The sequence below is a fragment of the Eucyclogobius newberryi genome, unplaced genomic scaffold, assembly GCF_026437365.1.
Source record: "Eucyclogobius newberryi isolate DKJ021-1_F unplaced genomic scaffold, fEucNew1.0.hap1 SCAF_21, whole genome shotgun sequence".
Lineage (NCBI taxonomy): Eukaryota > Metazoa > Chordata > Actinopteri > Gobiiformes > Gobiidae > Eucyclogobius > Eucyclogobius newberryi.
Window position 1 is genome coordinate 12158306 of NW_027315846.1, and position 27864 is coordinate 12186169.

At 39.0% G+C, this 27864-nt stretch overlaps 2 protein-coding genes across 9 annotated transcripts in view; both read left to right on the top strand.

The window, feature by feature from the left end:
* The window catches only part of pacs2 (phosphofurin acidic cluster sorting protein 2), a 62050-nt gene extending 50029 nt beyond the window's left edge, over window positions 1–12021 (top strand). For 4 of the 8 annotated variants that reach the window (XM_072457155.1, XM_072457153.1, XM_072457156.1 and 1 more), the window contains exons 10-26: window positions 368–458; window positions 2546–2617; window positions 3462–3586; window positions 3671–3803; window positions 4068–4172; window positions 4260–4366; window positions 4929–5083; window positions 5617–5727; window positions 5904–6012; window positions 6363–6395; window positions 7233–7277; window positions 7792–7834; window positions 8060–8102; window positions 8277–8406; window positions 8502–8722; window positions 8977–9090; window positions 9850–12021. In XM_072457155.1, coding sequence (XP_072313256.1) covers window positions 368–458; window positions 2546–2617; window positions 3462–3586; window positions 3671–3803; window positions 4068–4172; window positions 4260–4366; window positions 4929–5083; window positions 5617–5727; window positions 5904–6012; window positions 6363–6395; window positions 7233–7277; window positions 7792–7834; window positions 8060–8102; window positions 8277–8406; window positions 8502–8722; window positions 8977–9090; window positions 9850–9968 — 1756 coding nt within the window. In that variant the 3' untranslated portion in view covers window positions 9969–12021. The remainder of the gene's footprint in view (window positions 1–367; window positions 459–2545; window positions 2618–3461; window positions 3587–3670; window positions 3804–4067; window positions 4173–4259; window positions 4367–4928; window positions 5084–5616; window positions 5728–5903; window positions 6013–6362; window positions 6396–7232; window positions 7278–7791; window positions 7835–8059; window positions 8103–8276; window positions 8407–8501; window positions 8723–8976; window positions 9091–9849) is intronic. The other 4 variants (XM_072457154.1, XM_072457158.1, XM_072457157.1 and 1 more) reach the window with 4 other exon arrangements.
* Window positions 12022–12499: 478 nt separating this feature from the next.
* Window positions 12500–26904, top strand: dcaf5 (ddb1 and cul4 associated factor 5). Its single transcript, XM_072457403.1, has 9 exons — window positions 12500–12987; window positions 13582–13725; window positions 13825–13861; window positions 14451–14590; window positions 16118–16247; window positions 17777–17990; window positions 21252–21318; window positions 23046–23173; window positions 25151–26904. The coding sequence occupies exons 1-9, from the start codon at window positions 12771–12773 to the stop codon at window positions 26309–26311; spliced, it is 2238 nt and encodes a 745-aa protein (XP_072313504.1). The 5' UTR covers window positions 12500–12770; the 3' UTR covers window positions 26312–26904.
* Window positions 26905–27864: the final 960 nt, after the last annotated feature.

Here is a 27864-nt window from a genome sequence, read left to right on the forward strand (position 1 = left end):
ATCTCTGACAACAGAGTAAAACACTGTGATGTATGCTGTACACCTTGTGAGCAGTGAATACAATGGCAGTAATTACAGGTTGTGACATGTACTTCTAAGTGCGTTATGGAATTGATGTGATTGAATTGTCCTCCGTAAACCAACTAAATGATGCTGTTTCATCGCCCAGGCTTATTATCAAGGATTTATGTTGCAGAACTAAATCACACATTGTAAATAAAAATCAAATACTTGTACTTGAATATTTGTGACCGTGTCAAAATTGTACTCACTCAAAACTTACACCTTGTGGTCCATCATATCTCATCAGAACTGTGTAATATTTAACCAAATCTTAACGTATTCAATTGTGTCGTGTCTGTTTCAGGCCATATTTCGAGGGCTTGTCTCTTTCCAGCTCTCAAACAGAAATCGGCAGCATCCACAGCAGCAGGAGCCAGCGAGAACCTCCCAGTCCAGTGAGTAGTAAAAACAAAGAAAAAAAGGTTTTCAATGATACTTTACTGAACATAAACAATACAGACTTTTAATCAGTGGCATTTAACACTTGGTTAAATGTTTTGCTGCCCAGTCTGAACTCTGTAGACCTTTCAATTAAAAACACCCGACCATATCATTGACCATTAGAGACAAAATCTCAATGTCTTTCAGTCAGTTATTGACTGTCAGTTATTGACTTCAATCCTTCATTAGATTTATTCCAGGGAGTGATGTTTAAAAGTATATTTGAGTATTTAAATCGCAAACAATTTGGGATATATATTCATGCAGGAAATGGCAACATGTTTTATTACAAATTAAGGGCATGATTACTGGTATCTCTCAGTGTAAAGACTTGTGTTCTCTAATGTCAGACTTAAATGATCAGATTTGTAAGATCAATTCCTGACAATTTACTGTATGTCCCTCCCCACTCTTCACCCCTTTTCATTCTTGTCAAATGAAGCCTACCAGCCAAAAAAAAAGTTGTATATTAAAGAAAATGTGGCGATTCAGTGTGTATAAGTAGTTATTATCCGGCACGTTCACCCTTTCATAACCTCGTTTTGCCCTTGACCCTTTAGACCTGCCCATACTTACTCAGACTAATTGAATCCAACGTAAGTGTATTAGCAGGACAAGATCAAACAGTCCCGGCGCAAATCCCTCTGTCCTACAATGTGTTAATGATTAAAATGCACAAGAGTAAGGCTTTACCTCCCCTCCAGCCCACTCAGATCTCTATAAGAACTAAAGACAAACCGGCAATAATCCCATAGGCTCAATAATGGCTCAGAAAGTACCTCGCTACATCATGAGACAGCACAACACTGGTCATATTGATGAGGAAACGTGTATTCATGTGCAGCAATCAAGATATACAGTGCCCAAAACGATCGAAAAGGAAAAGCACAACATAGAGCTCTAGACACGAGATTGGGATTTAGACACAATTTATTCCAAACACAATTCGTGGGTTCATAATTCATCTTTTTGGCCTCACATTTTTTATATTTTTGCTGTCATTGTAGCGCTTATTTTTTGAATGACATCTGCTCATGAGGTGTAACTCCGCTGCGTTTACATTTTCTTTGTCTGTACCAAACACATAAACACACGGGACAAATATCTCACAGCTCATTTATTGTGTTTGTTGTCTGGCTTTACATGTCTTTACCTTATGAAACTTTCAAACTTGTTTCAACATAAATGAAAAGCTAAAGCTACAAGTGACACATAGCATTTTGAAGTGTAGAAAAACCGACAGCATTTTGAAGTGTTTCTTTATAGTCACACTATCGATCAGTATGAAATCAAATTGGGGAATGGCACTTCTGTTCTGGTCCTGGTTTTCATTTCGCTGTTATTTTTCGCTTCATATTGCTGTAATTATTGGACCAATCCACATGAAATAAAAACTGGCACAAAGTTCAAAGTCCTCTCTTTCAGTTAAAATAAACAAAAGTCAAATCAAAAATACATTATTGTTGAAAGGACTTTAAAACATGAGATTAATATGACAAGTTTGTGAAGTGAATCTTGCGCAAATTAAGACAAGGTTAAAAGTTTGTGGAGTTTTATTTTGGATATCTCCCATACAGTTATAAACGCCCTTGATATTATAAATTAAAATCAAAATATTATATATTTTGAATGGGAAAAGGTCCTCACAAAATCTATCACATCAGGAAATAATAATTTGCTTGAAGCCCATGAAAAGCCCGGTTCAATTAAGATTCTGGTTTAGTCCTAGTTGATTACCTCTAGTTACTGTATTGGATGACTGGTACTTCAGTAATATCTTAAGGTAACAGTACATTGGAGTTTTTGGCTACTATCCCCAGGCACAGAATCCCTTAAAACTCCAACTGATTCATACAATCATTCATATCCAAACCGAAATCATTCACTATTTGGTCTTCACCCCTTTACAATGAACAAACCACTTTACTGTTCACAAATAAAACTGTACGGCGTAAACATACATATGTGAAATGGATTATGACAAGAAGACTGGTTGAGATTCATCTTGAGTGTGTTATTTCTGTGGCGTTTTGTGTTTCAGCTCGACCCAGATAAAGCCAAAAGCAGCGGGACCAAGTTTCAGGAAGACGCCGAGTCGGACAATGCTCCCTTTGTGAGTGCACGAATCTGTGTCAAAAAGTCAATTACTACTGTCTTGATGTCAGGGCTATATTTGGAGACACTTTAATTTCAGGGTTGGTTAAACACAGTTATTTAAAAATTAGCTCTCTAGGAGGAGAACAGAAGGACAGCTCATGTGTTGGAGATAAAGTCGCTGAGGCTCAGAGTGAGAGGGTTCAGGCGTGTACTGAGAAGGAGCCGTGAGTATTTGAGGAGAAAGATGCTGAGGCTAGAGTTTGCAGATTGAGCCCAGTGGAAAGACTGGATGTAGTCAAGAGGGACATTATGTTGGTTTGTGAGGAAGAAATGAACCAGATAAAGAGATCAGAAGAGATGATAAGATGATTATTTGGCTTCTCTCCACAGACATGTTCAGTAACTAATGTAATTGTATTGTAATGGCTGAACAACACCCACTTCTCCTGACTCGCTTTGATGCACAGGTTTAAGGAGGGTTTAAATGTAGAGATGAAAGTTTACTTCATGTATGCTGCAGTGGTTCTCAAATTGCGCCACCTTCAGGTTGTGCGCGGATTCCTCTTCAGCTCAAATATTTGCTGAAGATGAAGTCAATTTAATCCACATTTAAATTGACGTATTTTGAGTTGCCCTCCTTTATAACTAGTTAAGCAATTGTGCAGTCCTATTACAAAATCTGTTGTAGCCATAGTTTAGCACTAGAACAGCCCTGTTTTAGACCTGGTTTTGATCTGGTGCTACTCGGAGGGCCACATATTTCTTATGTGGTACTTGGTGTGAAAAGTTTGAGAACCATTGGTCTACAAATAGGTTAAACACAGGTTATGTTGACTTGCTTGTATTTATTTTCCCACCAGGAGCAACCAGAAGCTGTTACTCCAACCACAGAGTTAGAAATGGACAACATGGACACGTTTCTGGAGAGACTGCCTCCTAGTGGCAAAATGACCAAGACAGAGTCCCTCATCATTTCATCCAACAGGTACAAACTAGTGGGAATAGTGTGATAATGGGATGAAAAAAGTTATTTATGTGTCTATTTGATTTGTGTGTGTGTTTTTTAAAGGCAGGAACCAAAGTTGGCTGGTAGAAGAGGCAGGAGCACTTCTCTAAAGGAGAGGCAGCCCAGTAGACTCCAAAACGAAAGAGCCAACAGTCTGGACAATGAGCGCGCCATGGACACACGCTGCCACCTGCAGGTACAACTGAGAACTGTAGGCAACTTATTCATTCATTCATTTTTAATTTTTACTTACAAATTTATTAAATATAAAGAAAAAAAAGATTTACATTGTCTGCCACTTTCTAAATGAGAGAACAACTTCAAAATGTCAGATACTTTTGACAGATCAATCAAATAACAGTGGATTTAAAAAGTTTAATAGTAAATATTTTTATTCATTTGAGTTGGTTCAACAAGCAAACATTTTTAGGCCAATCTCCCTGTGACTTTATCATTGTAGATCCCGAGAAAGACTGTATACGATCAACTGAACCATATCCTCGTGTCGGACAACCACCTCCCGGACAGCATCATCCTCATCAACACGTCCGACTGGCAGGGGCAGGTGAGCACTGCACGCAACCTCCGTGAAGCCTAGTGCAACACTGCTTTTTAAAAACAAGCTCTAAACCAGTTTCTTCCTCTCCTTTAGTATCTTTCCGACATGCTCCAGAACCACCACCTCCCTGTAGTTTGCACATGTACCACGGCCGACATCCAGGCTGCGTTCAACACCATCGTCTCCAGAATACAGAGATTGTACGATACATTCATTTCTCTCATTGTCACGATATTACTGTACCCGTTTTATATTAGAATAGCTTATATGGTAAACAATTTTGTACCGGTATATACTTAATAAACAACCATGTACAGTAGAGCTACAACAATTTATCGATTAATTTTGACTCGTAGACTGTAAAATAATTTGATAGTTGTAATTGTTATCTAGACTATACAGACTCTAAAACCCATTTTTAAACAAATATAGTGACATTATTAAATCACAATGTCAAAAATTGAATAAACTATAGCTGATTTTCTTCAATAATACAATTCATTTGTTAATATTATCTTCAGTCACTATATTTCAGCCTCTGTTTGGTTGATATTGTATTTAAAAAATCTTAATGTACAATAGAAATAATGTACATACTCAACTTATTGAAAAAATGATCACTGACCAGTCGACTCGTAAAAACTTAATTTGCAGCCTTGATGTGGAGCAAGTTGATGTTCGCTCAAAACTAATCGATCGTACAAAACCTCTACAAAGGCAAGCATGATGACTGCCTTTGTTCTTGGTTGTTTTTTCTTGCAGTTGTAACTGTAACTCGCAGACGCCCATCCCCATAAAGATCGCTGTGGCCGGGGCTCAGCACTACCTCAGCTCCGTCCTGAGGCTCTTTGTGGACCATCTGTCACACAAGACTCCAGACTGGCTCGGTTACATGCGTTTCCTCATCATACCCCTGGGTCAGGAACTTCCACTGCAACTATCTGTCTATAATTCTATGAAATCATAAGACTATTCACTTTTACGGTGTAACTTTTTAGTGGAGTGTATACGACCTACTTGTCACTGCTTGCCACAGTATTAAACCTAGCTTGCACCTATTCGACTAGGGTTAATATTACTCAAGAATACCTGGGAGTTTTGACAGGTAGTTTGGCCCAGTGACATTACCTGCTTGTTTCCATGGAGATAGTTTCATGCCATACTGTGGATTATTATTCAAGGCAAAGCTGTATCATTTCCATGGATACAAGGAGGTGTCAGTCTCCTTACCTTGATGATGGTGTTAAGTAACACCAATGAGAGTGCTGTGTCTTGACAACTGACTGCATGTCCTCCCTTCTCTCTCATTCCCATTTGAAGCTGCACTGTCCTATCAAATAAAGAACACAGCCCTCACAAATACCATTTGGATGGATTGAAGTGTGAAAAAGGAGCTGTACACAGAATGGATTTAGTCATTTTTATTTAATTTTGTTTTATTCTGTTGCAGGTGCACATCCCGTCTCAAAATATCTCGGCACAATAGACTATCGATATAACAGTTTGTTCCAGGATGCTGCCTGGAGAGACCTGTTTCACAAACCTGAGGCTCCTCTAGTTGGTTAGTTTGTGTAATCTTACTGTTACATGTTACAAAACCAGTTCATTGCAAGTAAATAAATAAATAAGAATAATAGAATTTCTGAGGGAGAAACATCTAGATTAAAAGTAGACTGATTGTACTGCAGTTTCACTGACAGTACAGCACTACAAATACACTGTGCTGATGTTGTTCAGCCCAGGAGAGTCCGGACGTGGTGTCAAGGGTGACGCAGTACATGGTGGGGGCCAATGGGGCTCATCAGCTGCCCATCGCAGAGGCCATGCTAACCTACAAACAGAAGAGGTACAAAAAAGCTTTGTTTTAATAAAAAATAAACCGTATTGTTGTAAGTTGATATCAAACTAAATATTTACAATACTCAATCATAGCCATTTTGGAAAATAGAATTAAATGTTTTCAATGGAATGTACAACTATGATACAAGTCGTCATAGTCATCATTGACAAAGTATTTCCAGTGCCCCAGTTCACTGATCTATCCAAAGTTCCCACACAGGCGCGAGATTCATTTTCGTGTAAATGTGTTTCGGTGTCTAACGTTGTATTTGTCTGTTAAACATCTCCGCGCCTCCATCTGTGAGTTTTATTAACATGTTTTTTATTTTGTTGTATGTTTCTTATTTTCTTTTGAAGGAAAAAGAGCTTTCATTTTGATTTTGCAGTAAGGTATTGTGGTTAGTTTTAATGTTGATTCATGCGGAGCCATTTGCACCTGTTCTTCCAGCTTTTTGTGAAAACTGCCATTTTACCAGCTGCATAGAAGAAATCACTATTGATGAAACCGGGCCATTATGTTGAACACAAGAGTCCACACGGCGTTAAACACACTTTGTCAACTTATAATGAAGCTGAAAAAGACATTCTGTATTTGGAGTTTGAAAGCATATTCTACTAACTGAAAGCAGTGTCTTTCCATTGAAAAAAAAAAGAGAAGAAGAAGCATCTGATAAAGTGGCAGTAGAATTTGTGTCCTCCCTTTCATCCCCCCTTCCCTCCATTATCTTTTTCCCTCTTTGATATTTCCGTATTGTCCAGGCCGCCCATGTCTGTCTGTCAGCTTTAGAAAGAGTTCCCCAAACCATTTACAATATTACAGCTATTTGTGTTACATTGCAAGTTCTTTAAATTGTGTATTTACTTTACCTTTAATCACAACCTCTTCCTAAGGAGATTTGAGGAGATGTATATTTCTGGTTTCTAGTCTAGGTCCACCCAAACATTCAAAATACACATCATACTTGTCCTGTCATGTTTCCACTTACACATGTGCCTCTTTTCATTTCCAACTCATTCGTAGATTCACAAATAGAGACATTTTCAGATATGTTTTCCTGTCAATGAACTGTACTGCTGCGATGTCTATTGTTGCATGCCAGGCAGACATCTAGTTCAATCCCTGGCTTCTTTAAGTTGATTGTAATATGAAGTAACGTAAGTAAATCAGATATGGCCTTGATTGTCCCTCCTGTAGACTCTCTTTCTCTTCTGTGTCTGGTGTTTTAGTCTGTCTGTGTCTTCCCTGGGGGGGCGATGGCAGGTTACTTCAAGGCAAGAGCAACAACCGCGTTATACGCTGTAGATTTAGACTATTTTTCTGCCCGTAAACAGGAAAATAGTTCGTAGAAAGCTTTCTGTAATTGTACTATGCGCTGCCATTAGTGGGAGTGCATAAGGTTTTAGTCAGGCTTAGGTTGGTGCTCTTTCCTCTTTATTTCTATCTATTCAAAATAGACACACTCATTTTCTCCTTTTCTGCCCTCAGAATGCCTGACTTTGTAGATGAAGACTTTTTTGCAGTAACTGAATGGCTTTAGTAGATTTGTAGTTGCATGTGGGCGTTTTCTTTGGCTGCAAAAATATTACAAAGAAGACTTGCAGAAATTCTAGCATGCGAGGATTATTTCAGCTGTGAAATGCTGTATTTCCAAATGTGACACATTGGAAATCCAAATTAAGTTACTAACACTAAATAGATCCTAATGATGATAGTTAAGATTTGAATATGTCCTAATACTGTTGTTACCTAATACATATTTGACATTTTTCTGTTCTGCGGCTGTAGCCCTGATGAAGATTCTTGTCAGAAATTCATACCTTTTATTGGGGTAAGTCGATATACTTTGAAAAAAATATATGACAAAAACCTATGGAATACATTATTTGATTATCTTGTTCAACACCAGTATATTATATAATAAAATCATTAAATATGTTCAGTTATTTTTTTAATTTTTTTATTAAGCTTTTTGCATATGTAGTTTGAGACTGTTGTTTGGGATTTTGACAAAACATAATGTGAAAGAAAAACTAAGATATTTTTAATTTTTCAGATGGTGAAAGTTGGTATCGTGGAGCAAGCATCAGCAGCTTCAGGTAAATATTAAGTTAAGTTTGCATACCTTGGATCAAATATACTTCAACTTAAATATAATTCCCTCTTTAAGACCAGACTAGACTAACAGCGGACAGAATTTGGTCTCCATGTAATATGTAGTATTGATATGATAGAGATCAGATTGACTTTATTCTCTTCTTTGTCTGCGTCAGGGGACTCGGACGATGCCACGCCCTCGTCGGTGCTCTCGTCCACTCCTCCTCAGGTTTCCCCTGCGCTCAAAGAGGCCACGCCCACTCCACCATCATCTCCGTCAGTCAACACCAGCTTCTGTGCATACAGGTAATTAACTGAATACAAAAAGTGTATTTAAGTGTGATAAACTTCAAATGACTTTAACTTTAACCTAAACTATGTCAATTTGCTTTGACTCTTAGCAGTGTGGGTCAGACAGAGGTGATGGGACTACAGGTGGACTACTGGGGGGCTCCATTTGAACGAAAGAAAGACGTGGAGAAGCGGGACACTTCCTCCAAAAACACGCTTAAGTGCAACTTCCGCTCGCTGCAGGTCAGCAGGCTCCCTCTAGGGGGCGCTGAGGCAAGTCCCTTTCCCAATATGTCCATGACAGTGGTCACCAAAGAGAAGAACAAGAAGGGTAAGCTCATATGAACAGTGATTTTATTCTTCTTTATTTTAAAGAGATGGCAGTAAATGTACTTATTATAAAAGTAGTTTCAGTTCCTGTATCTGACTTGTATAGATGTGCAAATACCAGACAGGTTATATTGCAGTTTTGTTTTTTTAAACTTTTATATTGAGAACCATTTTTCTTATTCTGGTCATAAACTACAAAAATAATTTCCCACTGAGGAAAAATAAAGTAATTCTGATATTATCTTTCTTTTTAAGTGATGTTTCTGCCTAAAAAGAGCAAAGACAAAGAGATGGAGCCCAAGAGTCAGGTGATCGAGGGCATCAGTCGACTCATCTGCACGGCCAAACAGCAGCAAACCATGCTCCGAGGTACGATTTTCACTCCCAGATTTAGGACTTTGAAAGCAAATGCAGGTCGATCTTGTACTCATTGTTGTAACACTATAATTCATAATAATGTTGGACAAATAAAGTGCAAGCACGTTGCTGAGGCTCTCCCTTTATGACTAACTTATTTTGTCTAGTATGTGTGAATTAACTGAGAGTTACTGTGGAGCAGCGTAATCTACCATTAATATTTCCCATAGACTTTCTTTAAAATAAAAAAAAAAAATCTGAAAATTTTACAGCTTGCCTGGGTTCGACTCCTGGGTCGTGGGGCCTTTCTGTGTGGAGTTTGCATGTTCTCCCTGTGTCTGCGTAGGTTTCCTCCGGGGTCTCAGTCTTCCTCTACCACTAAACCCATGTCCAATAGGCTCCTCCCCTCTGGGCCCCCTGAAAAAGAGATGCTAAATCTCAGTGGGACTTTTCTTGATTACATAAATGTCAATAATAACAATGATCACCTTGAATTTATTTAAAATCTGTTTCTGAAATGGAATAGACTGCTACGTTATTAAAACCTTTTGCTGAATTATAACTTTTAAATGTGTTTTTTGGACTGAAAACAATGGTTATTATGAACATTAATTACCACAGTTGATTAGCCTCTGTCGTGCCTTTAAACTCTTCTTTTAGAAAGGTCTATGGGTTATAGGAAATGACGCTCCATTAAGATCTCCCATGACAACTTCACTGTGAGCTCGAACCACTCGTGCCTCATCTCACCTGCTCCTTGTGTCTCTCCAGTGCTGATCGACGGCGTGGAGTGGAACGATGTGAAGTTTTTCCAGCTGGCAGCGCAGTGGTCGTCTCATGTCAAACACTTTCCCATCGGGATCTTTGGACATTCAAAGGGCCCGTACTAAGATCAGGAGCAGAGACTTGCGCCCCCTATGGACACCACCCCTCATCCCTGTGCCAACGTCTCCCTAACCTCCCCTGTCTTAATTTAAACTCCCACTTTGTGCAATGCTCATTTTATTTAATCTTTTGCGTGTATTTTTAATTTTGTATTTATGTAAAAAATAATATCACAAGGCAATGCTGCCGAGTGAGTATTTCTTTACCTTGCTTTTTAAAAGAAGCCTACTGATGTTTTATAAAAAATGTTATATACAAAATAATCCTTTAACAAACCTATGCGAAATGGACACTTGGTTTAAGTTTTCTGCCATTTTGGACAGAAGAGAATTTGGTGATGTTTGATTTAAGCCCTTGGTCAGCACAAAAACTTTACAAGACTGAACTGTTGATAAAAGGAGAAAACACTATCATCTGCCGACGCTTTGATCCATCCTCTTGAAGTCTGGACTCAATGTTTTTGATTGTTTGAAAAATTACTTTTTCTGCTTTTATCGAAGACGTTTAAAGTGTAATAGATATTTTTCTGACTATTTGGCAACATCTTCCAAAACATTTGATAATTGAGCTCGATTGTGGCAGCGTCTGGTGGTAAACATTCCTCACCATCATTCTTCACAGAACAAATGTTAATTTGAGCTTTCTGAACAAACCTTTCTCCAAGATTTGGTGTTATTCAAAAAGATGATTCAGCTTACATAGTAATCAATTATATTTGTAGTATAGCAATCATAGTACTACTAATGTTATTTCCAAGAAAGATTAAAAACAGAGGCAGCGAGTATTGCGGCTGCTTTTATTTAGTTTGTTTATGTTCATAGGTTTCCCTTTTGGTGTCTTTTAATCTCTCTAGACACTTGACTTCACTTAACAATGTGAAACCTTGTGGCTAGATTATTTGAAACACGGTACTACAAATGACTAATATGTGAACATTTCTAGTCCTCTGAAGCCGTAAAGAGGCCTACTACTTTTCAGATCCACTGTATTTTAATTTACACAGTTTGGACATAACATTGCTGTGCACTAAATACATTACATTTTCCTTGTTCAAACACTCCACTTATGTTTGCATATTATTGGTCATAAATCATTTCAATATTTGTGACATTATGGACATGTTCCTGCAATCGAGGTGAATGTATTGAAGGAAACTTATCGTAAAGCACTTTTTTAATGTTTGTTGACAGTAATAGACCTCATTGTAACTGTCATATATCATAATACTTAATGGTTCTCAAAGTGGTGCAGATGTCACTGGTGGTTCCAGGGCCTCTAGAGAGAGACGGGGTTCATTCCTGGTTTTGTCTTTTAGTCCTATTTAACCCTGGTCCAAACCAGTTTTAATCCTGGTTTTGACCTGATTAAGAGAGGTTTGACTCCCATATATCTCTGGTGTGTCCTGAATAAGCCCTGTCCGCATTCTGATTTTGACACATTTCTGATGGAAATTGGAAAGATTTTCTGAGGCAGAACACAAGTTTGAGAACCAGAAGCTTACACCAACAGCACACAACTATAAACCCTATCTCCTTAGTGCTTTGTAGGCTAACTTCTCCTTGGACTAGTTAGACTTTTAATGGGCTTAGTTTAGGTTTTGGATGTAATGTCTATAGATATTATCTCAATGTTGAGTTATTTATGTGTAAAACTACTAAGTATTTTCTGTGTTTTGCTTATAGCCTACCTGATTGTCATGAAACAGCAGCTTCACTTCTTTGCCAATTACTTAATAAGTGCCTAAATTGCTTAAGTTTGACAAATCACTTTATCAACAAAACGGTGCTGGTTGCAGACTGAAAAAATCTGTTTGGCCTAAAGTACAACAAAATATCACAATGTTTGTATTCTCCGCCTAAGGCCCATAGGTGGTATTGGAATAATAGTGAATGGTCATAATTAACATTATGGCCCGCTATTGTACACGACTTGTCCCTGTGTAGAAGGTATTTTAGATGTTTTGGTTTTCAATGTCTCAAAAAGGTTTGTTCAAAGTTCCCCAAAGACTACCACTGTAATCCCATAAAACTGGGAGTAATAAAACTACTATACACACTACTGTGCGTGTTTGTTTTTCTCCATGTTATATTAGTACATAGTAATTAGCCTACATAATTCGTTATTTACTAAATTACTGCAGTAAAATTGTCGAACAACTGCAATAGCACAAGCTGTAAAAGCAGAAGAAAAGTCAGTAGAGCCTCATGTGACAGGAGGACATGCTATTGAACATTTGTGAGCATTGTGGGCCAGTAGTTACATGAATAGGCTGGGCCATTTGTTGTGCAACAACCATTTATGGGGCATTGCAATAAATGTGTTTTTAAAATATATGTCAATGTTCTTTGAAAGTTTGATGAACCATCCCCTTTACAAAGTTATTTGAAATTATCTTCAAATTGACCTGTTATGCTCAACAAATGTGTCAATGCAAGGTGAATTCAAACTAATAATTTGCCTTTACGAAAATAAAAGATTCTGTGCCAGCCTGAGGCCAAAGTATGATGTAAGTTTAGTTTAATAGTGGCTCGGTGATGGTGAGTGGATGCTGAGTAACAGCAGGGGGAGGAGAGAGGTCCTGAGCCGAGCAGGAAGCCGCTGCTGGGTCTCAGCGCACACACAGAGGAAACACAGCCGAAAACAGCGTCGACACGGCGGCAGGACGAGGCACGGAGCTGCCCTCCATAATGTAGCCTACCGAGCTCTCTGAGGCCACCGCCACCGCCACAACAAGTGAACCCCCGCGACCAGGCGAGCAGATGTCGAGCAGCAGCGGCGCAGACAAAGCCTAGAGGCCGTGTTTGTGCATGTGGAAAATGAAGGAGCTGAAGGGCTGCGGTATGCGCTCCTCCGTGGGCTTTCTGTCCCGCAGAGAGCTCACCGGGCAGCCGCTCATGAAGGACGAGTTCCAGCGGCTCAGGATGGCGGGCTGCACCAGCCTCTTCAAGCGGGACATGCTCGGACACTTTGGCTGTGTCAACGCCATTGAGTTTTCCAACAACGGCGGAGAATGGCTAGTCTCTGGTAAGTTGACAAATCCCCTTTGCACTAGTTTGTTAGCATGCTAAGTCTGGCTAGCTGGCAATCAGCTGAAACCCAAACCTATCAAAACTAGCACATGCTAAATAGCTTAGCTGTGTGGGCTAATAGCAAGATAAGCTAACTAAGCCCAACACAAACAACATGGGCCTGATCTGTCACTCTGAACTATGAGCATTGCACAACAGTGTCATGGCTACCTTCTGCAACAACAAATACAACTATATATTATCAACAACTATGCAGAACATGTTAACTTTTATTACTATTTAATGTTTTGTATGTGTCCAGCCAATGGCACTCAGCAGACAATTGAACAGATTGGAAATGTGTCATAGCAGTAGAACTTGTGCACAGTTTTGTGATGGGTGACAAACCGAAGTTAAAGTATGATCAGTAATCTTGTGTGATTAGTAATATGACTTGTATATGTTGTTTTATAATTGTTCGTTGTTTTATGTTGCACCGAATCACCAAAGCAAGTTCATATGTTTGTGAATTCTGTTCATTGACAATGACAATATACCTTTTCTAATTCTGATTCTGATGGTAAAATGTATTATTACTCTGTCCCCGCAGGAGGAGATGATCGAAGAGTGCTCCTGTGGCACATGGAGAAAGCCATCCACACTCGGTCCAAACCTGTGACACTGAAGGGAGAACACCTCTCCAACATCTTCTGCCTGGCGTTTGACAGCACCAACAAGAAAGTCTTCTCTGGAGGTAATGCCAAACTACTCCGGACACAAAACTACATTATATACCTGTTGTAAAGGGAAACTAATGTTGAGCTAATAAGAAGTCTGTGTGTTTATCTCACAGGAAATGATGAACAAGTGATTCTTCATGATGTGGAAAGGTAAGAAATTAAAATAATTCATTCAAGATAAGAGAAACATTATTTGTCCCTCAGTGGAACATTTTAGTCTTTAGTTGCAACACAGAGTACAAGAACAGCAGGAGAATCATAAATAAGCTATCAAAAAAGAGACATTACTACGTATATCCTACCATTTAACTAGAATATTACTTAGTAAAGCTACATAAAGGCATGAAAAGTACTATCAACACACTGCAAGTAGAGTAAAACTTTAAAGTTACAAAACTATAATGTACAATAAGTGGCTTTGATTAAAGTTGTGTACAGTGCAGCATAAGGACAGAATAAATGGCAGGTAAATATACATAATATACAGATATTCCAGTGGTGAGTCAGTATTATGATACAGTTAATGATTAAACGACCTCAACGAGAATCACAGTTCAACAGAAGATATTTTGTTAAAATTATCCTGACCATTTAAATATCCCCTTATGAGTTTTATATTGTATATTTGACGTTTGTTTTTTGTAGCCAAATATAGCAGTAATCTTGACATTGCAAATGCTGAAACAGGCGTTCAGTATGCTAGCACTCTTAACTCATTTTTGTGTCTATTGTTTTGCAGAAGGGAGACTTTGAACGTCTTCCTCCACATTGATGCAGTGTACAGCCTCTCTGTCAGTCCAGTCAATGACAACGTTTTCGCCAGTTCCTCTGACGACGGGCGTGTACTGATCTGGGACACTCGTGAGCCGCCACATGGAGGTATGTCGAAGAGACCGCCGACTAAAACTGAAGCCCAGGCATCTTTATATGGAGCAGATGTTTTTGACCCAGAGCGGTAGAGGACAGTAACAGTGGTAGAAGGGATAGAAGCCTTATGTTCTATGTAAATGGGCCTGACACACTTATATACAGTTATATTTATATCATGTTTTTCTGGCATAAAGGCTTTATTAGGCAGGTCAGCTGTAGCTTGACATGGGGAGAGCGAGAGACAAATGGACCTCAGTAGCAACCGCACATGTGCAGCACCCTTATTCACTCCACCACCGGCAAGCTCGCAAACAAATTTCAAAGTGGGACGTATTATCGTAACACAGAAACATATCAATAATATTGAAGACGTGATGTGACTGAAACAATAACCCTAAAGCAGGATCATTCCATTAAACCATTTCGAAATGTAATTTGGTTAAAAAAAAGGAGAGAAAAAAATGTATTAACTATAATTAATCATAAAAGTTACTTAACTTTTATGATTATTTGACCCTTCAAGAACTAATAAAAATCTACAAATCTTCCACTACAAAAAATCCCCAATTATATATGATAATGAGCCCCCAAAAAATTATTCCAGCTATTATTTCTTGAAACATAAGTCACTATAGTAATTATCGAGACATGTTACTTTACTCAATGAGCAATCTGTGGTATTTGTCACCATGGACATTTTTTTACTTTACCTGGAATGTTCCACAGTGTAGCATTAAATGTATCCGTCTTGCATTGATTTATACGTTTTCATTGCCTGACAAAGGCCCAGTTGCCGAAACGTTGCCTCCTTATTTGTAAATTAAATTTCACTTGCAAGTTGGACAGTGTGCAGGATTTTCATTGCTCAAATATGTCTTGGAAAAACCTGCATTCTTTCTGGAGACTCCTGCTTGTCTTCACGGAGATGGATAATGCCTTACTGTGGTACATTCCAGGCAAATGGATAACATCTCCATGGGGAAAAGCAGGTGGTGGACCCTTCACCAGAGGGTACACGGTGCACCTTTAACTATTCAATGTTTTAATGCAGATGTTGTAGTACTCATAAGAAGAGAATTGGTGTTGGCTGCTTTTTTTGATCAAACCATAAAAGGCGGATTTGATTTAAACTGAAGTGTGGTTCTGTGTGAGAGTACCTGAGTCTTGTTATCAGCGAGCATCATCTTGCACATCGTTCATAACTTTCTATTTCTGGCGTTCATGTGAGCAGGTCCACGATGACCTATTTATACTTTTAGCAATGTGCGTTTCACATCAGCTCACAGGCTTTAATATTCTATGTCTCTGCACTCCGGCGGTAGTTTGAAATGTGGCTTAAAATGTGCTCATGTTTTGGCTTTTTCTGCTGGTGAATTCAATATTCATGATGAAATGGAGGAAATGACACAAACACACAAATAGCAGAAAATGCATCATCTTTATAATTTTCGTATTGAGTTGATTTTGATAATTTTGTTGTTTACTATGTATTTCCTTGTTATCAATCATAATTATTGTTCAATCTTTTCTTTTCAGAGCCATTTTGTTTGGCCAGTTACCCCTCTGCCTTTCACAGCGTCATGTTTAACCCAGTTGAGCCTCGACTTCTGGCTACAGCCAACTCCAAAGAGGGAGTGGGTCTGTGGGACATCCGCAAACCTCGCAGGTAACATTTGTAAAAGGGCACGCACACGAATTATATAATGCAAATGTATGAGGACAGTCAAAACTATTGAAAATCAGAATAAAATGTATACTATAACTAGTATTGAAACTAACTAAAGATCTTTTCACCAGTATTGATTACTAAAACAAATCACATAAAGAGGGCAAAATGTGACCTTTAATAATGATCTTGAGCTTCATCAGAACTAGTATAAAACCATTTAATAAAGAAAGTACTGTTATTTTGTACTGAAAATGTCTGGCTATTGTCTAAAAACTTTCAAAAAATATTGTTTTCTAATTATTATTGTGGTATCGAGAATAAAGTATATTCTTTAGTATCAAAATTGAGTTTGAAATGGTAGTATAGTGGCAACACACAATGTATTATGAATTGGTCATGTTGCGCCGTATTTTAAGTCGGGTCCAAATCTAATGTATTGGAGTTCCATTTTCCTAAAGTGGGGAACAACAGTGTTTTATTGACAACTCGGCTATTTCTCACAGACTTGCACAAAAATGATGACACATTGCTATCTTGTGTCGAAATATGTTTAAGCAGAAGTAATATTTAAAGCTGTAGAAATATATAAGAAGAATACAAATCCCAAAAACACAAGTTAATAATGACAAAGACTTGTTTCTCCTTGTAGCCACCAGGTGGAGCTCTTAGACTGTTGTTCTCTCTGATCCAGTATCTGCCCCATTACAACCGCCTCCTCAAATGTTATTACATAGATATGATGGCTCTGGTTTCTCTGCTGTGAAGGTGTTTACTGAAGTATATATGCAAACACAAAATACACCTTTTCCAATAAAAGGGACCCGCTCCGTCAAGTCTCCACTGTGGGGCTGTTTGTAATTATGTATTGTTGACACATTCCCCAAAGTGGTGTGTGGTGTAAATATTTCAGAACATTACACTTTATTTTGATGATAAGAAGTTGTAAAAGGTTTTTCTTTTATGTAATTGTTCTGCAAATACTATAGTAAAAAGCAACTTGTTTCTTGTAATAAAAACCCATTAGTCAAAACCAAAAACAAAATAGTTAGAGTGATTAAAAAATGTATATATATTTAATGAATATCCCCCCTTAAAGTGAATGTAAAGTAAAGCTGCAACAGTTTCAGCTATTTGAGACTAGTCGACTATAATAGTGTTTTGATATTTTTATCTGGACTTTATAGACTCTAAAAACCTTTTTTACAAAATACAAATTGTAATTCATATTTATTTTTCCCCAGTATAGTTGATCATTTAAAGGTCTCAAAGTACAATAGAAGTAATTGTTTGACTGGTCGACAAATCAAAAACGATCATTCCTGTCTAGTCAATTACTAAAATAATGGTTAGTGACAGCTCAAATGTAACGTCTTGTTATTACTGGTAACTTTACTACTAATAAACGGACACCTAAACCCTTTACCTAGGCGGTCACGTACTTAATGTACTCGATTGATTGTAAATGCTTTAAATTAGAGTTCATTTAGACTAAGCGCTGCCATTGGCTGTACCTCTGCTCCCCTCAGCTCCCTGCTGCGTTACGGGGGCAGCATGTCCCTGCAGAGTGCCATGAGTGTCCGCTTCAACAGCACCGGGACCCAGCTGCTGGCCCTGAGGCGCCGCCTGCCCCCCGTCCTGTACGAGCTCCACTCACGACTGCCCAGCTTCCAGTTCGACAACCAGGGCTACTTCAACTCCTGCACCATGAAGAGCTGTTGCTTCGCCGGGGACAAGGACCAGGTCAGTGCGCCACAACTGTCCCGCGGTTTTCTTCCTCACGGGCGTCGAACACGGGACAGGCTTTGCGACTGCCGAGCTGCAAGTACAACTGCGGGAAAGGCTCAGCAAAATGAGATTTTCAGAGCATGGCAATGGCAATGAGCTCGGCATGTCATGAAGTAACATTTAAGTGAAACGATGATTGAAACATAAGACGATTTGAATATTATTCACAATTACTGACGACAAGTGACCAAACAACAATGTAATCCTGAATTCACTTTCATTCACAATGTCATATAAATCCAGTTAAAAACACTTTGAGGTATTTTTGCCTCTAGAATTGTCGCAATTATGATTTTTATTAGTTTTTATTATATTGTGACCGCTTCAATCATAAACTTGATTATGATCTCTCTTTAGTTAAGATTCATAACTACAACAATCTTTACATAATTTTGCAGTGAGACAGTTTTATGCACATCTTCAAATGTTTATTTCAGTCAGTTTGAACTCGTAAGTCAAAATTTGAAGTATGCAGACTGCCATAATGGGGAAACATGGCACTTATGTAAGCAATAAGTCATTAAGTGGACACAGTACAACATTTATGATTGAATACAGTGTCACCTCTGACCTCGTGATGGCTAAATTTATGGCTAACATCTGGATTTGATGGTTGTAAAAATAGAAGGATGCGGAACGTTTGTGTGAATTTGTGGTTTTGAGTCCAGGAGCTGTGGACTCATCGCGTCGGCCCTCAGACATGACTTCACTCCACAGTCATGTTTATTATGTTAGCATTAGCCTCGGTGTCGGACGAGCGCACGGGCTTTGCAGGGTCTGATTTAGGTCAAACATTACAGGAGTGTGTCGTAAAGGGTGTACCAAGTTCCACCTCAGAACTATATACTGTCGGGCTTCATGTGTGTACGACGTTTAAAGCAGACGACCAAACACCCTTTTCCTGTTAAAAAGAAATCTAGTATATTTTGAAGAGATAATGTAATTCATGTACACATTTCAATGGGTTCATAACTACAACCTTCCATACCTTCCAATTCGAAATGCCGTACCAATTTATTGCCACCTGGTTTGGTCCACCTTTTTAAGAATTTAAGATGACAATAGGTTGATAATAGCCCAATAGGAAAAAAAGTCACCTACTTAATTTGAGATGACACACTCTTTTTGTACCACATGTTGGGAATCCCAGTTTTAAAGGGCTCTAAAAAAAGAGTGCATCTAGAGTAAAGGAAGAAAGGAAATAAAAATGCATTACAATGGAACGGAACAGTGGCCAAACTAGAATTAAACACATTTTTAATAGCTTTCCCAGAGCCCAACTTGGACTGTGACCAGGACTTGGCAGTGCTGCTGATCTTTTATTAACAGAAGTGAGGTCCAATATACATATACTTTTGAAAAATAGACTCATTTTTATGTTTTATAAAGTGGGTACATTTTCATTTGATTACAGTGTGTGCTAAACAAATGACTCACCTTCTTACACTCGCACAGAACATTTTGACACTGCATTAATCTTTCCCATTGTTTTAAACTATTTACAATGCATCGTTAGATTCCAGGCACATTCCACATTTGGTTGAACAGTGACATTTCAGACGGACTGCAGACGGAGGTCAGAGCGGTCGCCTCGGTGTCCCGCTCAGACCCCGCTCCACATCCAGGGCAGGATTTTGTCACGGCCGTGCTAAAGCGAACGTGCCGAGTGACGACTAGTTTAAAATGGATGACGAGGAGGGAGAGTGAGGGAGGGTGCCACATTTTTGAGTGGCATGTGTCTGTGAAGGAGGCGGGACATCCAGGTGCGCTTCGATTCTGTGTCCCGAGGCTGCTCTAAGCTCTGGTAATGGTTTTACCGCACGTGAGGTCCACACACATCACTGTAGTCTTGTTTCAGTTCAAGGGGAAACGCCCGTCTAGAGTCGCTGTACATTAGCCCGAGTTAGCTTGAGATTTGATGATTTCTATCCGTTTGCAATTCAGTTCTGTCCTAAATCCTGCTTCTCTGTCGTCACACGTTTCAGGTAAATGTACGTTCTGACCAAACGACAGGTTTAGTGCGGCTGAAGGCCCTTAATCATCACCTCGCAGAAATATGTGTTTGTTCTGCGGCGCAAAGTACACAATGGTACTCTCCTTGGCTCGTAAACATCAGACGCCAACTGCGCTCGGTCCAATGTGTTTTGGAAATTCGACCCATATTTGTGAGGACTGGGCAAATCCAAAGAGTTTGTGTTAATTCATGATAAACACATTAAGGATGACCAAACGTGTAGGGCAAAACTGTAATAAAATGTTGCGATTGTGATATTCAGTTCCTTAAAAACCGCTCCTTATCTTTGTGTGTTGCTTTTCTTTTTTCTGTACTGTATATTTCTGTTTCTACTCAAATGAAATTCAAGCAAAGGTTAGACCAGCAGCTCTTAAGCATATTTAATGAAACATAAATATATGTTCCATTCAGGAACATATTTGAACTAAACTTGGGTTTGTTGGTTCTGTGGAATCAGAAATGTCCAGAACAATAATCCAAACTTTGGCTGACAGAAACTGGACCAACAGCACGGGTCAAGTGTCCAAACAGACCGAGTAACTGAAACATATTTTGGTCATAACTTTAGTTAATTAGAAATGTAAAAAGCGACAAACACTTTCTGTCGATATTTGAAAAGACTCCTCAACTGTTCAAGCGAAGTAAGCAAATAAATACAACCCACTGTCACATATTTGTTGTTGGAGACAAAACAGTAAATATCTCATTTAAATTAAAGGCATTTATGACTTGGTTGAGAGTAATCTCAGCCTGACGTCTCCTTGTTTATATATTGTACAAAGATTACTGTACACTTTTGACCCAATTGGATTTGTATACGTTTTAATAATGACATGTTCCTGTAACTTTCAAATTATATTCTTTTAGATTCTCATTCTGTCCCACACAAGAATGAATAACCAGAAGTCATTGCGTGTTTTCCCTTTGGCCTCTGTTTTCCTTGTCAAAATGTACCTTTTAAAGACGGCTGTAAGTGGAACCATATGTTCAGCTCAATGTAGCACAGAACTACAGGAGCCAGTCGGGGTCAAAACGGCATGTCAAGACAAGGGTGCGTTTAATCAAACAAGAGGAGACATGTCCTTAGATAACCACCGTCTTTGCACTACACACTCACCTCACTTGAATGTTGCTCTGACAGACAATGTGGCAAGAAGTAACTGCTTGTTTGTCTGAATAGAGTATTTTCCGTTTTCCCACAGTACATCTTGTCTGGCTCGGACGACTTTAACCTTTACATGTGGAAGATCCCAAAAGACCCAGAAGCAGGTGAGATACTGTCCATATGTGCAGTTGTTTTTGAAGGAATAATGCACGATTTATCTGTTTTGGAGCAAGAATAAAAAAGAACACGTAAAACACACGGCTGAGGACCCCAAATGACCTGTTCCACCCAGATGAACTCTGTTTTGTCCTGGTTTTACACTGCAGTTGTTAAGTAGTAGTTAATGATTGTTTTACTGGCCAACATTGCAGGATTGATGGTATAGACGGAAAGTAACACATTCTATAATACTAATTTACAAGACCTGGTAATTCTGTGACATTATGTGTTATGATATTAGTCCTGGTTTTGTCTTTGGTTTAATCCTGTTTTTGTCTTTAAGCATCCTGCAAATGTTAATTTTAATGTATAATGAAGTAAAGAAATATCACTTTACATTCTTGTTTGAAAGATATATGAAAGAAACATATATTTATTATTATTATTATTATTATTATTATTATAAATAAATAATTATATGCTGCTTTTTTACTATAAACAAAAAGCACGTTATTCAAATTTTGCATCTTCAATCTTCTCTTCGAAACAACATTCACAATATTTTCCGATATATTGCCCACCTCATACACCTAACATGAAGCTCAAATAATCTGGAATAGCTTTATACTGTTTGTGTTTGGGGAGTTCACACAGCTCTAATCTTCACTTGCAGTCGGTTGTTGGAAGGTTAAGACTTTGAGCGGCGTCGTAGGAGGCCAAAAAACTCCAGTCCCGTCGCCTTTTAACCGCAGAAAGAAAGATGGACTTTTCTTTGCTCAGACTGTGGTTTGCCCATTTGGAAACAGTGCACTTTTCCAGACAAAGGAGCCACTATTAATTTTATGTTTTTTTTTAGTTATTGCCGATAGAATTTCTACTGCAGGCTTTATTTTTCTTCTTTTGTTTTATATATATTCTTTGCCTTTGAATGTGATCAAATGTAGAAATGGCTGATTTAGCCATTTTCTTTCCTGTTGTATTAAGGTTAAATTAAATTACCTGATTTTCACACCTCAAAACCACAAAATATGTATGTGTCTAATTTGTCTGTAGCTCACACAAGTGCACCAATAATAATACATAAATACAATACAATTTATTAGCTTTAGATGGCGCGCAGTGATCTGATTTAGTCACAATGTGCTCAAAATACAAAATGTACTTTAATTCAGGACCCTAGTGATGGGAATAGTGATACAAATATTGATGACCTCTCTCAAAACGTGTAATATTTAGTGAGAGATTTCAAGTATTTACTTTTTGCTGTATCAACGCAGTACAATCTGGTGGTTTTAGAGGGGACACAGTGAGAAGAGGCAGACCACTGGCCTTAGACTTGAACCCACTACTGCCTCTTGATTTGATTTGCAGCACTTATTGGCATGCCTGATTTCCCTCCCCTCTGCGCCTCTGACTGAGCACAATCCCACAACCCCAAAAATATGCACTCATTTGTCTCCGTATATCCCGATCCTGACACATCTAAACCTTTTATTTTCTCTGGCGTTACTCAACTCAGAAACTATGTGGTCCGGGCCGATCCTGTGTCAGTCCATCAGCGTACTGTTAGCATTACATTATTACTATTGTCTGTGTTTTCTGTTCGGGGGGCAGCAGATGTAATTGTGACCGTTTGTTTTAATATGCAACGTGACATTGATGGGCTTCTTCTACGACTTAAAGAGTTTCACCAAATCTGCTCTCTTTTCTCCCCGACTGTTCTCTCTGTAAGGAGGTGCTGGTCGAGTGGTGAACGGGGCCTTCATGGTCTTGAAGGGGCACAGGTCCATCGTGAACCAAGTCCGCTTCAACCCTCACAACTACATGATCTGCTCCTCGGGGGTGGAGAAAGTCATCAAGGTTTGTAAACGCATCTTTAACGTTAATGTGTGATGGTTTCGATAGCGAGTGCACGTCTCCACAAACGAAGCGTATGAAATGAGCAAAAGCTCAGACTGTTGTTGTTTGTACGGGTTATTGTGACAGAAGCTTTATGGGTTGACTCCATACCAAGTCTTTTTAAGCAACTATGTCATGTAACTGAATACATGCCAAATATGTGAATTTAAAGGTGACAGACCCTCCACCTAAAAGTTACATAGTACACCTTTAATGACATGATAAGAATACAGCAATTGAAAGGACACATGTAGATCTTAGTTTTTGTTGTTGTTTTTTTTACATCGCAACAACACCAAAAACTGAAGGTACAACAAAATTAGATCATTGAAGCCAGTGTCAATCAAAGCCAGTTAAGAGTCAGAACTCAAGAATATGTTTTGAACAGCCACTTTGACTGTATAAGATAAGATAAGATAAGATATTCCTTTATTGTCCCACATGGGGAAATTTCATTGGTGCAACGCAGGTAGATACAGAGGTAGATACAGAAGAACAGATCACTTATAGGAAGTCTGAAAAACACTTTCAGTAGAAGATCTCCTATAAATAAATAAAAAAAAAAAAAATGCTGTTTAATTGCATAATCACTTCATTTTCATTAAATTCTTAGTATTAATTATATGCTTTGGCCAGTGTTGGTTTTGCTGGTGACCTGAAATGATTAAAAATCTAAACTGAACATTAAGTCCACAATCCCCTCGTAGACAGCTGTGTTCCTGCCTCTGGACTCTACTGTAGGATTAGTCTGTTCAAAGATGATTCACTGTTACCAGCGTTGACCTGAACAACAGAGCAGCCTGAAGCATGGATCTGAAGTCCCTCGTGCTTTATTCAAACTCCACCTGGGGAACTTTTATTCTCGTATCAAAGTCTAGAGGTTTAAAGCTGTAGACAGCACTGTAAAGCTGCAGTGCAAAGATGCTAAATAGATTAGCAGTTCTGTGCCAAAGTGGAGACAAATAAAGCAATTTTGACTTAGAATTACAGGGGGGAAACAAAAGAATGCAAAGGGTTGGCAGTGCACTACAATGGCGAAGAGATGGTGGCCAGACTAGATTGTTTCCACTGTGTTATTGGACCACTAGCTATTTATATATTTATGATAGTTTTAGAAATGAAATCTGCTTATTGTTTATTTTGTATTACAGCATACAGGCTGTAATTGTTAGTATTGGTTGAATAGGAGATAAAATATTCATAATTCCAGGAGCTTCTGAACAAAGATGGCTGATATCACAGTTTTGTAGTCCCTGTAACAGTAGCTCTCTCTCTTGTGCATTTGACTGTATGTCGTGAAATATGATATCGGCCCAGGTGTCCTGCAAAGATGCTATCAAACCATGGCCCGTTTCCACACTCCCTTTTCCCATGTTCTTGAGTGAAATGGAACATGTTTGAGAGCTTCCTGCTGATCAAGAAACAACCCAAATACAGCTGTGCATAGTAGTCAAATGTATAAAGTATAATGTGTGTAATTCTGTGGATTACCATGTTTTGATCATATGATTATGTTCAATACAACTAATCCCATGCTTTTCAGAGGTCTAAACTAGGGCTGTCACTGATGATTATTTCAGTAATTGACTAGTCATTGGTTATTTTTTCAAGTACCGGTAGTCAACAAATTATTATTTCTATTGTACATGACGACTTTTTAAATACATCAACCAAAACACTATTGTAATATGGAGACTGAGTGCCTCTAGATGGAAAATATGTAACTAATTTAACACCCTTTTAATTTAACTAAAAGGGTGTTACTGATGAAAAACAGAAAATGTTTATTCTTATTTTGAAGGAAATTATGTTAATCAAAAGTCTTTCTGATTTGCTAATTGCAGTTCTAGGTTTCACATAAAAAACATTGACTGCGAAAGTTTATCAAAACATATTTATTCACCTTACCTACCTTTTATCTTTGTGCGTCTGTTGTAGGTGTGGAGCCCTTACCAGCAGCCCGACAGTCTGGGCGACCTGGACGGGCGCGTGGATGACTCGTCCCGCAGCCTTTACACACACGAGGAGTACATCAGTCTGGTGCTGAACAGCGGCAGCGGCTTGTCCCACAACTACGTGTCCCAGTCCATCCAGGAGGACCCCCGCATGATGGCCTTCTTCGACTCCCTGGTCCGAAGAGAGATCGAGGGCTGGAGCTCGGATTCAGACAGCGACTTAAGCGAGGAGGCGATAATGCAGCTCCGCGCTAGGGGGCGCCAATCCGCGAGATCCACACCTGTCCCGCCTGCCCCTCCCGCCATCCAAAACAGCGATTCAGACAACTCCTCGTCTTCCTCCCTGGCTGCCCCGGACGTTTCTGATGGCGAAGGCGAGGAGCGCAAGAGGCGGCGCGGCAGGAATCCTGGAAGACCCCAGTCCTCGTTTCTAGTCAACGAAGACTCCGATTCTAGTGAGTTCTGGTTGGACCCAATGCCCCGACCGAGATCCCCGAGTCCCAGAGAGAACTCCACTTTGTCCAGTCCTTCGTCTTCTCCGTCTTTACCCGCCGGCGCCTCATCTTCCTCTTCGTCCACGTCGAGTTCGAGCAGCGACGACGAGGAGCGGCGCAGTGCAGTTCGGAGGCGTAATGTCATGCGACGGAGAAGAATGAACGTTGTGTCTCGAGCTGGAGATCGGCCCGAATCTGTACAATCACTATTTTCAGCCTTAGACTCCTGCAACTACCCGTCTATCTCTGTCGACGACTTGTCCTCTTCCACTTCGAATGAGGAAAACTTGGAAGTAAAAGCACGAAAAGGAGTCGAGGAGAAATGCCTAAGCCCTTCGGATTTTGTGTGTCCCAGTCCAGTCATGTCCCAAGGGAGTCTGGAGCGAGAGGAAGTGGATGACAGGACAAATCGAGATGAAGAGTTAAGGACTGAAGCGTTAGACTGTCCAAACTCTGATATGGGCTGTAGTAACTCACAGGCCAATAGGCTTAGTCCAGGACTGAACGGCCAGCACCGGACTGTGTCACAAGTTTCATCCGATTCAGACGAAGAGGCCGGACTTTCCCGTTCAAAGACACACAGCAACTTAAAAAGAACTCATGTGGAGGAAGGTGAGTCCACCTCCTCTGAGAAAAAACTCAGAACATAATTTTTCATCAACAAGAAGACTGAAATGCTTTGAAGATTTCAACATGTTTTTCTATTGTTTATACAACTTTAAATTGTAGTTGTGATCTGAGTGTGAGCAAGAGGAAGAAAAAAGCCGTAATGATTTTTGTTACAGAACAAATTGAACAGTTTGCGGTCAAACCGTCATGACATTAAATTTTGTGGAATTGTAAAAAATATTGTTGATAACAGAGTTATTTTAAGTGAATTTTTGATTTCATTTCACTGTGTTTCTTCCCATGCTAAATTTGTAACTCCACCCTCGATTTTGGAGCAAACTAACACAAGAAAAGCTATTGCAGAAGACTAAGGCTTTCCTGCTATTTAATTTGAAACATTTAACGCCAAGCTTGAATTGGATCTGAGCTTATTTTTATTCTTCTAAATGATCTCTTGCAGCTTCAGGCACTTCATGTACAATGGACCATGGAAAATGTCTCCTCAAAAATCCTAAAAAGCAGCACCATTTGTTCAAACTGGATGCTTCAGTGCAGGGTGGTGTTCTCCCTCCATTATCCAGGCCTTCTGGGTATTCTGTTTTCATGCAATTAAAGAATCATTTGTTCTCTTGTTGATGTGTGTCTTTTTCCTCGGGCTCCCCTCTCATCATGGTTAATGGGTTTTCTCATTTTCACATATGTTTTTTGAGAGAAATAATGGGTAAAAAAGCTCAAAATGATGGTGGATTTGATGCAGGTTGCCATGGTAGCACTAAGAGAAGTTTTTTCAATTTGGCCTTGACCTGAAGCGATTTACCAAATGGAGGGAGACATTATTGTTTAAAAAAAACTACTTTGCTAGCCTTAAAAATATGCTCTGATTAGAGTGCACATTCAGTCAAATCAAGCTTTAAGCTAGTTAATTTAATTTAAACACACTAAAGTGCATTTTAAAACATTAAAAATGGATATTGACTTTAAATAATGTGCTGAATTTTTCAAATGATCAATTATAATTAAATATTGTACACAAAATAATTTATGTTGAACCCAGAAAAAATATTCAATTTCAATATTGCATGTTAAAACAATATTTAAATAGATCATCTTACTAATGATTTACTTTAGATCGACGTCAGATAATTGTACGGAAACATTTGAAAACTAATTTAAGGTCAGTATTTCAATTGATGTAGATTAAGCCATCCATTCATCTTCTGCTTATCCGGCCGGGTCGCGGGGACAGCAGTCTAAGCAGCAACTCCCGAACTTCCTCTCCCCAGACACTTCTTCCAACTCCTCCGGGGGGATCCTGAGGCGTTCCCAGGCCAGCCAAGAGACATAGTCCCTCCAGCGTGTCCTGACTGTGATGTGGATGAAATTAAATCCAAATATTTCCTCTAGATCAGGGGAGTCCAAACTATTGCCCTCAGACCAATGTTTGTTGGCCCTCAGGCTTCCTGCCAAGTTGGCCCAAACAACAAAAAGTTGTAATTTTTAATGTAAAACTGGAAAAATTCAAAACTGTTGACGTTATACAAAACCTAATATTAATGTTCCAAAATTGTCAAATGCTAAATTTTGGGTTGTCTGT

Coding starts and splice junctions, on each gene's coding strand:
- dcaf5 (XM_072457403.1), top strand. CDS start 12,771: ATGTGGAAAATGAAGGAGCTGAAGGGCTGCGGTATGCGCTCCTCCGTG. Junction 13,862..14,450: donor ATTCTTCATGATGTGGAAAG/GTAAGAAATTAA, acceptor ATTGTTTTGCAG/AAGGGAGACTTTGAACGTCT. Junction 23,174..25,150: donor GGGTGGAGAAAGTCATCAAG/GTTTGTAAACGC, acceptor CGTCTGTTGTAG/GTGTGGAGCCCTTACCAGCA.